At 49.8% G+C, this 13,304-nt stretch overlaps 1 protein-coding gene across 3 annotated transcripts in view; it reads left to right on the top strand.

Annotated features, from left to right (window-relative positions):
- The window catches only part of LOC126527306 (calcium-activated chloride channel regulator 1-like), a 69,141-nt gene that overhangs the window by 41,024 nt on the left and 14,813 nt on the right, over positions 1-13,304 (top strand). Inside the window, exons 1-7 of one of the 3 annotated variants that reach the window (XM_050175092.3) lie at positions 2,856-3,326; positions 5,643-5,796; positions 8,707-9,004; positions 9,757-9,863; positions 11,006-11,179; positions 11,414-11,535; positions 12,622-12,736. The exons of 1 other annotated variant lie outside the window; for it this stretch is intronic. In XM_050175092.3, coding sequence (XP_050031049.2) covers positions 5,644-5,796; positions 8,707-9,004; positions 9,757-9,863; positions 11,006-11,179; positions 11,414-11,535; positions 12,622-12,736 — 969 coding nt within the window. In that variant the 5' untranslated portion in view covers positions 2,856-3,326; position 5,643. One more of the 3 variants, XM_055068656.2, reaches the window with a different exon arrangement.

Genomic DNA, 13,304 nt, shown 5'->3' with positions numbered 1-13,304 from the left:
GTCTCTCTACCGCCATCTCTCTCTTTCTCTCTCTTCATTCTATTCCCCTTCTCCCTTCCCCTAGCGCAGGGCAGCCGACCGTACTCTTGACTGGTTGACATCTCTGCCTTCTTTTTATCTCTTATCTCTCTCTCTCTCTCCGCTCGAAGGTGAGCGAGCGATTTCTCTCTCTCCTTCTCCACCCTCCTCATGGAAGCCGTTTCCTAATAGGCGCGTATTTATGTACAAGGCTTACTAGTACTCACGTACGAGGCAGAAACATGGAGGCTTACGAAAAGGGCTCTACTTAAATTGAGGAGGACACAACGACTTATGGAAAGAAGAATGATGGGTGTAACGTTAAGGGATAAGAAAAGAGTACATTGGGTTAGGGAACAAACGCGAGGTAATGACATCTTAGTTGAAATCAAGAAAAAGAAATGGGCATGGGCAGGGCATGTAATAAGGAGGGAAGATAACCGATGGTCATTAAGGGTTACGAACTGGATTCCAAGGGAAGGGAAGCGTAGCAGGGGGCGGCAGAAAGTTAGGTGGACGGATGACATTAAGAAGTTTGCAGGGACAACATGGCCACAATTAGCACATGACCGGGATAGTTGGAGAAGTATGGGAGAGGCCTTTGCCCTGCAGTGGGCGTAACCAGGCTGATGATGATGATGATGTGTACAAAACACAACGCCACAAACCGAACGTCCCGGTGGCGCTCTTCCCTAATCGCAGTCAACTTCCCCTTATCGGGACTCGGCGCGCTTTTCGGCTGTACTACGTTTACCCGCCGCGCGCGCAGTGAAAAAAACACGCTGCCGGGTGCGCGTTTTATCGCGTTTTGCTGGACCCAATAAATGTTTATTCCTTCACGAGCTGTATACACGAGGTGAAAACAGTTGATCGCGCACGACACGCAAGCGAGACGGCAAGGAAGACAGCTCGTGCGACTGCATCGCACGGACGCGCTTTAGCAGTCGGCTTGGAACCGATGTCCCCTGGTGTTATATGAACCAATCGACAGCGTTTACCCTGGTGACGTCACGCGCGTGACCTTTTTGGCGTCACAAAGAAGGGACCGGAAAATCCCAGAGAGGAGCATAGAATTTTTTTTTTAGGTAATAAGAGCTAGGTGGTTTAGGGGACCTTTAAAGATCAGGTAATTGAGTTTTACTTGTAGTTGCGTTTGTATGTGTGTAAGGGAGGGGGGGGGGCAAGGGAGGGGGTATGTCATTTATTGTTTTCAGAACTGCCACGTATGTTTTGTTTGATTCTTTGTTACATAATTAATAAACAATGAGTTTATTAATTTATTTCAGAATACCGCAAGGCTCCTGTCGCCGAAGCATGTGTTGAAGCATGAATGTAATACACAGAACATGCGCGCACACAGAGGAAAAACAAAGAAACCACAAGAGCATTCGGCAATACTCCGTACAACCGCGACTTGCGCTGCAAAAAAAGAACGCGAAAATAGGTCTTCAGACCTATTTTCGGCGTTCAGTGCAATCAGTGCAATCAGAGCAATTCGATGGCTTCATCAAAGTTAATATGCCTAACGTACATTATCTGGAAAGAGAGACTTGTATCGTCAGGTCGCGCATGCGCTCCTGGAACGGCCCCTTCTGATAGACTGATCAACAAAGCACGTGTCTGTTATCGGACAGTCAGCCAAAGCTATATATACCTGTAAGCATCCCTGAATAAAACGCACTTCTCGTTCTTGTTGCATCCATGCTGGTGGTCGTCACTGCGCACCGGAACAAGACTCAGCCAGCGGCGAGAGCGTGAGGCGGCGTCAGTTGTCCATAGCGTTTGAGAGCGCGTTATCAATTGCCTGTGACGCGCGAACGAGAGGCGTATACGCTCTGTCGCGCCTCTGTTTTCGAATGACGCTTTCACACAGTCGAGCAAAGCTTGCCGCCCGCACGAGTTGTTTGTCGCGAGACGTGGAGACTCGAGGCGGTCCCTCCGAGAAGCGCGCCAACGCCCTCAGGCCCGATCCCTCACATAGTAGTCGCGCTTAGTACACGTGACTACGCGGTTGCTCAGTGGCTGTGGTGTTAGGCTGCTGAGCACGAGGTCGCGGGATCGAATCCCGGCCACGGCGGCCGCACTTCGATGGGGGCGAAATGCGAAAACACCCGCGCACTTCGATTTAGGTGCACGTTAAAAAACCCCAGGTGGTCGAAATTTCCGGAGTCCTCCACTACGGCGTGCCTCGTAATCAGAAAGTGGTTTTGGCACGTAAAACCCCATAACTTAACTTAGAACTGCGCATCGATCGCATCGCAGTTCCCGCGGGTCGAGTAGATGCGAACGGCGGATGATGCGCTAGGAAGTGAAACCAGCGCTGACATCATTCTTCATTATTTGAGAAAAAAAAAAGGAAGAAACTCTATACATTTAACAGAAAGGGGAAATCGAGGAGCAGGCGCTTCATTCGGGCTCGCACAAGTAAAGAACCCAATAGCTACCTGGCTTTCTTCATAAAAGGTAACCACGCCCCCCCCCCCCCCCCCCCCCAATTTATATCGGCCAAATAAAAAAATATACATAACCGGGAATGAACGACTCTAACCACATACATCATCTTCAGGGCAGAGCCGGGACTCCAAGATGCGAAGCGTGTGGCGCAACGGTCGCTCTAAATAAGGGGGGAGGGGGTTGAGGGGGGGCGGAGGAGGGCGACGGCTCCTCCAGTCTCCTCCACTCTCCTGTACCACCATCGTTTCCCACCCCTCTTCTACTACCACGGCGTGCCCGGTGTTGAAAGACGCTTCCGCGCCTCTATGGAAAATAATCACAAAGTGGCGAGTCGCCGGCATTACTCGCACTGCGAGCCGAATTGACGGCTGCCTGTTGAAATCTGTCGGAATGCGAGTGAGCTATAACACGCGGCAGGCCAACTCATCTGTGACGCGCTTGCACTTCACAAAAGGCGGCGTAACGATAAGGATTCAGGCAGTATTATTATTCTTCGCCAGGTTCTCGGTTCTTCAGGCAGATAAGCGTAGCTCGCATAAAGCGATTCCCAAGGAGCAGCCACCTACGCATCGCTCTCGCTTATCTTATCTGTCATTCATTCTGTGAGCCGTCGAGAGGCTTATGCTGCCGCTGTCTCGCGGAGCGAAAAAAAAGAAATGCGGGTTATTTCGCAAGGCTTCAGTAAAGTGGCCGTGTTTTGATACGGCCCGAATATATGCTACGTCAGTGGTCGCGGCGGCCCGTCGGCCGTGGATGTTGTGGGCTTAGACGCGCGTCATTTGTGCTCGTGGAGAGGATCGCTGAAGTCGTCGACGTGCTCGGAGACTGCTTGACAGCTGCTCGCGAGAACCAAGGTGAGTGTGCCTTGCGCTGAATGATACCCGGTGGACACGTGCTCAAGGGGTCGAGTCTTTTGGAAGGAGATCGAGGGACGTCAGCTTGGCAGCGATACCGCGTAATAAGGAGGGTATAGTGCGACTGTTGAAAGCAAGGTGCGCCTACGTGGACGAGAGGTGAGGTGCGATTTGGACTGTTGAATGCCGCTTTCAATGGCGATGCAAAGTCGCCAGATGACGGGAAGGCAATGCCTATCTTAAAGGTGTCTTTAACGCCATGCAGCAAAGCGTAGGCGCGGCCTAAAGTCAGAAAAATTTTAGCCCATATCAGGCGGATCTAGGTGCTCAATATAACCCACAGGGTAATGACAGATTGTTTAGCAATTTTGTATTAAGGACAACAAGAAAAATTAACAGTTATATGTTGCACAATAACGTCCGTTCTGCTACATATCAAGCGATAATAACGCGACTACAGGCGACCTAGTTGGTACGCGTTTAGGGAGAAAACATTGCTAAAGATGAGTCGCAGAACATGAAGACACAGGACGCTACGCTGACCACCAACAGTTGGTAGTCAGCGCAGCCTCCTCCGTCTTAGCGTCCTGCGTCCAGTGTTCAGCGTTGTTTGCTCCCGATAGTCAACGGTACTGTTTAATTAGCGTCGTGTAATCAATCCGCATGGTGACATATCACGCATGCAATTCGTCTGTACGTTGCATCGCCATCGTCAGCTTATTCTGTGGGCACAGCGAGGTGAGAGCTCCCCCTCCCAGCGATCCTCAAACGCCCCGATCTCGCGTGAGCAAGCTCGCATCTCGTTATGCCTGCAAGCATTGAAATTTCATCACGCCACTTAATGTTCTGCCGTCCTCGACTTTAGTACTTCCCTCTGTCTTTGGCAAGCGTTACGTTGCTCTAATAAAACACTGGTTGTCTGCTCAATGCACCAAACTATCTGCGCAACTCCACTTCTTCGTTTCTCTCCACGTCGACTAGAATGCCAAAATCCAGTGTTTCTTCGATACTGCGTACTTCCATATTCTTGTCTTCTAAAGTTTCGTCTACAATTTTCCGATCAAGTGCTCGTCGAGCCGTCTTCCTTCTTCTCAACTATGGTTGGCGTCTTCCATAGATCAGCTCGATAATTAGTGCTCGTATGATGTACCGACTACGCACTTCTCTTTGCGAGGTTTGTTCATTCGTGTCCATTTCTAGCAGCTTCGTCGGCGAGGCCGTTGCCGGAGATACCGCAATGGCCCGGCAATTCCACGGATTCACGATGTTGTTCTTTATGTTTGCATCGAAGCTGGTCATAGCCCGGCACCTAAGCCAGCTAGCGCATTATTATTTTATTTTACAGAAGTGACACACACTTGGCTTTACTAGCCATCGGTTGCATTCGCTCGAACCCTGTAACATGTGCCCCGGCTAACACTAGCCAAGCTGTTCAACGAAAAGAAAGATAAAAAAAACGAATTAACGTATTAACATATTTTGACTTATTTTTGCTGCTTCGCACCTTTTTTGAGCGCATAGGCTTTTACTTTGAGTGTCTGAGTGTCATTGCCTTTCACCTTCTGTACCCTTCTAAATGTTATTGTTATTATTTTTACTTCAGTCACGACTCTTTCAACATTCCTTTTTCTTATGTATGCTCCCCGCTTATGCAACGCCCCAACTGGGTCCTTTTTAAGGGTCAATAAATGATGATAATTTTATTTATTTATTTTAGAATACTGCCGCTCTCAGCCGAGAGCCTAGTAGACGGGCATGAACAATTTCTTTTCCGTACGTAAATACACGTGCGAGGTACACAAAGAATGAAAAAGCAATGATATTCAACAAAATGCAAAAGATAAGGTAGATAAGGTATACAATAGAGCACTGAACAAAGCAGAATAAGATGAACAACAACCGGGGAACATCATAGACAAAGCAAAAACGTGAAATATTTGGGAACAAACAAGCGTATACAATTTTTTTTCTATGAACTGTCAGTTTAACATAATGAGAATTGGGAACAAACATTAGAAGTTGTTAATAATGATGATGACACAGTGCAAGCTACAATTATAAAACACTAAGCATGACGTCGCGGGATCGAATCCCTGCTGCGGCGAGGCCCTATATCGATGGCGGCTAAATGCAAAAAAAAAAAGAAAAAAACAACGTCCGTGTGCCCTTCATTGTGTGCACGCAAAGATCCTCAGGTGGTCAAACTTAATCTGGGGTCCCCCACCACGACGTACCTCATAATCATGCGTCCTGGTTTCGGTACGTAAAACAGCAGAATTATTTACTGCATCTACAAAATCTACTTGGTCCTCGCAGGATGCGGGCCGTCACGCTGCTCGCCGTGCTGTGCCTGTGGTGCTCGCACAGTCATGGACTCCGCATAGACAAATCGACGGGCGCCTACGAAGACATCGTGATCGCCATCCACCCGTCCGTGGAGCCAGACGAGCGAATCATCGACAACATCAAGGTATGCACACTGCTCTGCCCCGCCCTCAACAGACAGACAGACAGACAGACAGACAGACAGACAGACAGACAGACAGACAGACAGACAGACAGACAGACAGACAGACAGACAGACAGACAGACAGACAGACAGACAGACAGACAGACAGACAGACAGACAGACAGACAGACAGACAGACAGACAGACAGACAGACAGACAGACAGACAGACAGACAGACAGACAGACAGACAGACAGACAGACAGACAGACAGACAGACAGACAGACAGACAGACAGACAGACAGACAGACAGACAGACAGACAGACAGACAGACAGACAGACAGACAGACAGACAGACAGACAGACAGACAGACAGACAGACAGACAGACAGACAGACAGACAGACAGACAGACAGACAGACAGACAGACAGACAGACAGACAGACAGACAGACAGACAGACAGACAGACAGACAGACAGACAGACAGACAGACAGACAGACAGACAGACAGACAGACAGACAGACAGACAGACAGACAGACAGACAGACAGACAGACAGACAGACAGACAGACAGACAGACAGACAGACAGACAGACAGACAGACAGACAGACAGACAGACAGACAGACAGACAGACAGACAGACAGACAGACAGACAGACAGACAGACAGACAGACAGACAGACAGACAGACAGACAGACAGACAGACAGACAGACAGACAGACAGACAGACAGACAGACAGACAGACAGACAGACAGACAGACAGACAGACAGACAGACAGACAGACAGACAGACAGACAGACAGACAGACAGACAGACAGACAGACAGACAGACAGACAGACAGACAGACAGACAGACAGACAGACAGACAGACAGACAGACAGACAGACGGACGGACGGACGGACGGACGGACGGACGGACGGACGGACGGACGGACGGACGGACGGACGGACGGACGGACGGACGGACGGACGGACGGACGGACGGACGGACGGACGGACGGACGGACGGACGGACGGACGGACGGACGGACGGACGGACGGACGGACGGACGGACGGACGGACGGACGGACGGACAGACAGACAGACAGACAGACAGACAGACAGACAGACAGACAGACAGACAGACAGACAGACAGACAGACAGACAGACAGACAGACAGACAGACAGACAGACAGACAGACAGACAGACAGACAGACAGACAGACAGACTTTATTCGTAGAAAGTGAGTTTGGACTCCTCTGGGTCCCCTCAAAGTGACGCTGCAGATGAGCTCGGCGCCTCGGCACTCAAAAAAATAATGTGTCCAGAGAGACGCCGGTACTGGAAAGAGTTGTCCGCCTCCGTGACGTTAGGGAAATGAACCAGCCTAATCGGTCGGAGCGTCTACGCAAATTTTCCGGTGGCGTTCGTTGTCACTGGGGAATTCAGCATCTGTCGAGCGGTTCAGTGTCTCTTAGAATATGCGATAAGAAGACGCGACGCTTCCTTGCGTACGATAGCAAATCCTTTTACAAACACAATGGGTTGGAGATACGCGTATACGTGAGAGGCCGTCTCTTTAAGTTCTCAAACAGAGCGACCCTTTAGCCATCGTAGAGCTTGGGCGTGACCACAGAAAGGGTTCGACGTCTCCTGTGTAACTGCACGAAGTACACCACGGAGAACTGGTCTTGAATATCCACGCCGGGGTATGCGCAGATCCTGCCCTTATGCGGTGCAGTTGCTTGACAGGCTTCCTCTCGACGAAACCACCTGGTTAGGCGGGGAGCACATATGGCGGAATCCAAAGCCATACAAAGTGCGAAACTATAGCGGTCCGGTTGAGACCATGATACGAGTACGCATCGAGCGGTCGGGCGGGTCCGCATGACACCAGTTTCCCACGCGCACCTCACTGAAGGGGCCGCTCTCATTGGTCTCCACCGTTCGCGGCTCGCGTCTTTCGTCTCCCGCTCCACGTTCGCTCTTTCACCTTCCGCTGTGCTCGTTCGCTCGGTTATGCCGCCGCCGCTCTAAAAATAGCGGCAACGGCTGCGAGCGCCTGCGTGTTCTGCCGTCACCTCTGCGTTCGGCCTTACACTGCAGGGACGTAGCCAGGAAAGGAAAGGGGGAGGGGGGTGCACACCTGTCGGGAGCAGCTACGCCTGAAAAAAATTCCTGGCCATGCCACTGGCCTCCTCGCGCCATCTTTAGATAGCGAAAGCGGTTCTAAACGCAGCCTACACGTAAGCCTCCGAGATCCCCTGTTTTTAGCAACAAAGGAGATTATGAACGACGTCAGGTGCACTGCTAGGCGGAATATTTATGAGGTGATGACGCCGTTGCGCAACCACACCAGCTTGTGCCGAACATTTCAAACTGCGAGGTGAGCTTCTCGATAGAACGCTCGTATTCCACTTATAGCAAGACCAGGTTAAGCGCATGGCCTGGTCGAATTTTTTTTTTCAATGTGAGAAAGACAGCTCCAGCGCATAGATAACACCTTCCAACGTCTAAAGAAAAATAAATGAGAGACATTCGTTCTAAACATCCAGCCAATCACCGCATCAGAGGCGTGAAGCAAGAAACGGACGGGTGGGCAGTGTGAAGCGGTGGGTATGTCATTTTGTCGCTCTTTCGGGTCTTTTCTTACTATTCCTACAGTATATATTGACGTTGATCGATGACTCACTCACTCACTCACTCACTCACTCACTCACTCACTCACTCACTCACTCACTCACTCACTCACTGATCAATAAATCAATCAATCAATCAATCAATCAATCAATCAATCAATCAATCAATCAATCAATCAATCAATCAATCAATCAATCAATCAATCAATCATTGAGTCGGTCGGACGGTGGGATGGTGAAGTCTGTCAGTGCTACATTTCTAGACATCCATGGTGACGGCACCTTTTACTGCTCTCTCGAAGGCCCTGTTCCGCTCTGCCTCGACGTTCCTCCACCGGGCCACCCGCGGCCTGGTGCACTTCGGCAGCGTGACCATCGCCGTCCCGGACACGTGGCCTGCTAGGCAGGAGGCGAAGAGCACCGCGGCCAGCCTGTTCCCGGTGGCCGACGTGCGGGTGGCCGCGGAGAACCCGCAGTACGGTGACACTCCGTACACGCTGCAGCCCCGAGGGTGCGGTGAGCGCGGAGAGTACGTCCACCTGACGCCGCGCTTCTTGAGCGAGATGAACGACTCCATCGCCGAGGCTTACGGCAGTCCGGGTGAGGCCTGTAGCGGCTCGTGCTGATTGATTGGAGTAGAACGCGAACCGAGAGATGCGCAGATTGAGGCACTAGTCCACCAACAATATAGGCGACAACGTGACAATGCAAAGAAATAGAGAAAAACGGGGTAGTAGAGGAGATAGGACAGTGCAAAAGCGACGCAGTGGCTAAAGGAAGGACGGTTTCGAGAGAGAGAGAGAGAGAGAGAAAGAGTGATAGATAGATAGATAGATAGATAGATAGATAGATAGATAGATAGATAGATAGATAGATAGATAGATAGATAGAGAGAGAGAGAGAGAGAGAGAGACCGCAGACAAAAATTCATGTCATGATCTGCTTTCTATAGGTTGATGATTGAGAATCGTTAAGCGGAGATGGTCAGGACAGTGTTCCTCAAAGAGGGTCGTTTTGCTCGAGCTCGCCACCACTAAAACTGTTTTTGTCGTGTTACTCATCGAAATAGTCTCGAAAGGGCCAATGTAATGTTTCACCACGTGAACTGACAAGTGCAGATTGTCTGTGGAGACAGCACTCGCGCATATTTAGTGAACGCGAGTCACCGTTCGGCCACTGGCAAGCGTTGACAGAATCCTGTTAGGCCTATGTTATTGTTCCTGCACCACGTGTTATTTGGATATGTATATGTGTCGTCCAAACTAAAATCTGACCAATCTTTCATGTTGTGATATCCCTGCGCGGAGTATTCCGAAAGAATGCTTTGTTTCCAATGGATTTCGCGTTCGCAGCATACCTGTTGGTGCACGAGTGGGCTCACTTCCGGTACGGCGTGTTCGACGAATATGGCGACCCCGAGAGCTTCCGGTACCCGAGCCTGTACTGCGAGTCCGGGATGGTGAGAGGCCCGTCTAAAGACGTGATTGGTCGATTGTCATTTCGCTTACGCTTCTAGCTACTATAACGAAGTAACTTCGGCGTTGATACTATTTATTTGCTCTGTCTTATAACGGTCTTTTTTTTTTAATGAAAGAAAAAACATGGAGGAGGTAGTATAGAGTGCAACAGAGGCTCACAGCAACGTCACCCTCTTGAAATGTTGAGATTAAAACAGGGCACGATTACGGCTCAGAGTACATGGGATATAGATAATGCAAGGTGGTGCTCACTATGTGAGCACAAAACAAAAGCAAACGTCAGTATACTGGCGTCAACACATACCTTAGTTTTATTTCGTATAGTCATGCATTATGATACAGAGCGTGTAGCCACCACGAGAAATAGGCTATACAGACGAAACACAAGGGACAGGACAGGAGCTGTCCTTTACTCATTCTCCGTCTTCGGTCGCGTCGCATTTTTTTACCTCAACGAACGAATTCAAACCGCTCCCGGCTTCTAAGTTCTGACTGCACGGTCGTGGTTTTTTGTTGCCTCGTTTTTGCGAACGACAAGACAGTCTCGCGGATATTAGCGCTTTGGGTTACGTGAACTCCTTCATATTATATTGTGTCCTTTCTTAGTTTGATGCTAACGCGGTCGAAATGCAAGCATGGGAAATTTCTTGTCATTCGCTTGTTTGTAAAACCTTAATTCATAACACCAAGTCATGTTTATACCGATGCTGTCCCGATGTATTGTCCCACCAGCCCTAGTCTTGCGAGCCCGTACCCGTTCTGTCGTACCACCTTTTAGTAGATATTTTGGACGCGCATAGCTGTCGTCACGTAAGAAATTTCTCTCGCGTCGCCAGTACACTGTCGTACTGACGTCGCAACAGAGCGCCGATAATTTCTGTGGTATGCGCGACTTCTTACTGTTACCCCAAAAATAATTCTGTTCTCACGAAACAATCACTTTTTTTTTCTTCGCCGTCGCGCAAGCTCAGGCTTATGACAGGTATTTGTTTTTGTATTTGGGAATCATACTTTGATTTATTTTATCTTGGAAGCCATGCATCAACCTGCCTGACTGAGCGCGACGTTGCCTTGAACTGGGCAGAGTGACCCACGCTGATTGTGCTTTCTATGCCATCGCTAGGTTCGTGCGACTGCATGCTCCGAGCACCACAAGTTCTCGGTGTACACCGACTCGGGACAACCGTGCCGCATCTACAAGGGCTGCCGCGTGTCCTCCAAGTGCAAGACGCGCTTCGAGCAGCACAGCCAGAATCCGGTGACGTCGTCCATCATGTTCATGCCGTACGTCAAAGGCGTAAGTGCTCCACTATCCGAACGGGCCAGATCCTCGTGCGACTAACCCTTGTACATTATAAGACAACATTGCCTTCGGTCCATTTGAAATTAATTCCCCCTTCATTAACGTTGCAACATAATCGATTCATCATCTCGGCCCCAATTCCGTGATGCGCTTTATCACCCAGCTATAAGTTGCGGAGCCAGCCACGCTATCTAGATGACTGACCGTTTCACACCGCTGATGCCGCAGGTGACGGACTTCTGCGACGGCGCCAACAACACTCACAATGCGTTCGCGCCCACCAAGCACAACCACCTGTGCGAACGCAAATCCACCTGGGAAGTCATAAGCGCCAACGAAGACTTCAAAGAGTGAGTGGGATACCTTCCATTCTGCTTGCTTGAAGCAGTGACAGTGACAACAACTTTATTAGAGTGTCCTGAGGAACCCGATTGGGGGGAACCGAAGGCTCCCCGATCAAGTTGGTGGCTCCGCCCACGCAGGATTTTTTTTATAGTCTTCGTGTCAGCTGTGAGTAAAGAACGGAGTCCTCATTACTCGTAGGTTATCTGACAGTTGCAGCGGTAAATCATGCAGATACGACATCGGAAGCATGGCAATTTAAGCTAGCTGGCGAGAGCCATAAGTTTTACGAAGCACAACTACGCACACAGGAGGGTTAGATCATCACATTAGGTTTTGCTTTCGTGTTCCAGTCCCTCTGTCTGCGTAACTGCGCCTTCAGAAAACTTCGACATCAATATGACGCCCTCGCTCCTGAGGGAAGAATAAATTATTGATTCCGTTCGTCAATTTTACTGGCGAAAGGAGTGACGTGCTGCTTAGCTGCAAGTAGCTCGTGCTCTGAACGAAGTAGCAGCTGTTAAATGAAAGTTAGCAGGGCTGTTACGTGCCTAGTTGGAGAAGAGGCGTACTGAGCAACGGCAGCAGAGCACCAACGGCCAAGGCCGACGCCGCCCTTCTGCAGCCACGATAGTGGGGAGAATCTTTCACCTTTTCGTGCTGAAACGCGCAAAAAGAAATGCTGCTTTTGCGGCGCCATTTTTTTTCCTTGCGTCTGTAATGCTAAACTAATGTGGCATTGTAGTAAGACTTCTTCCACTCAGGAGGTAACCCTTGGTGTGTTCAGCGCGCCATAACGCGTCAGCGGGATGCAAGAAATCGCAAGTTTATAAGCGATGGTATGTATGGAGAAGTTACTTTGATGAACGGTAACTGTGCAAGGTCGTCGGTAACGCACCCGCGCGCAGCTGTTATGTCGCAGTCATCACCTTCTTTGGAGTTACCGGTCCTATGATCTGGCCTATAGCTTCATTTTTTTTAGGGGGAGGGGGGGAGGGGAAGGGAAGGGGGCAAAGAGCTGTGTTTTTTTTTTCTCGTTTTTTTTGTCTGCTTCTTGCCTTCGTGCACGTATCAGCTTAGCCTTCTTTGCGCAGTTTGACCCCTGGTGACCTCGAAGAAGTCGCGGAAGTGAAGTTCACGGTAGTGCAGAAACGGGAAGGCACGTTGGGCAGGGTCATTTTTGCGTTGGACATCTCGGGCAGCATGGCGGTAAGTGCGGTGAAAGCTTATGTCCTTCTCTTCCCTTTTTCTGTCTGGCTATTTCTCTTTCCGAAGCAAGAGAGAGAGAGAGATAAACTTTATTCAGTTGAAGGTTGAAGTTGATGAAGGCTCTCAGGGCAGGGCAGAATGTACCCACGTGCCGACGGCACTGGGAAAAGCCTGTCTCAATAACCACGCAGCCGACGGGTTAGAGGATTCAAGAGATAGGGACAACAAAGGAGAGAATTGAGAGCATCGCTTTTTCAGTTAAACTCCTACCTCGGGAAGAAGTGGCTCTCGTGAGCGCTGCCCAAACTACCAACGCGTCCTGCGGCACTGGCAGCCATAGGGTCTGCCTGTGAAGAAATTCGGGCCAAAATACGGTGATTCGGGCCAAAATACGGTGCTAACCTGCTGGTGAAAAGCACATACCATTGGGTAAAGTGTGTCCCAGGGACATTCATGAAGTGTGCACGTGTGTGTCTGTATGCAAGAGAGAGAGAGAGAGAGACGACATATCTCATAATCTGGTCATAGAAGAAGAGGTTCAATGGGGACCGGCTCCTTCTCTGAGCCC

This window comes from Dermacentor andersoni, chromosome 9 (assembly GCF_023375885.2).
Source record: "Dermacentor andersoni chromosome 9, qqDerAnde1_hic_scaffold, whole genome shotgun sequence".
Taxonomy (NCBI): Eukaryota; Metazoa; Arthropoda; class Arachnida; order Ixodida; family Ixodidae; genus Dermacentor; species Dermacentor andersoni.
Note: the sequence above shows the minus strand (reverse complement) of the source record. Positions and strands in the feature narration are given on the sequence as shown.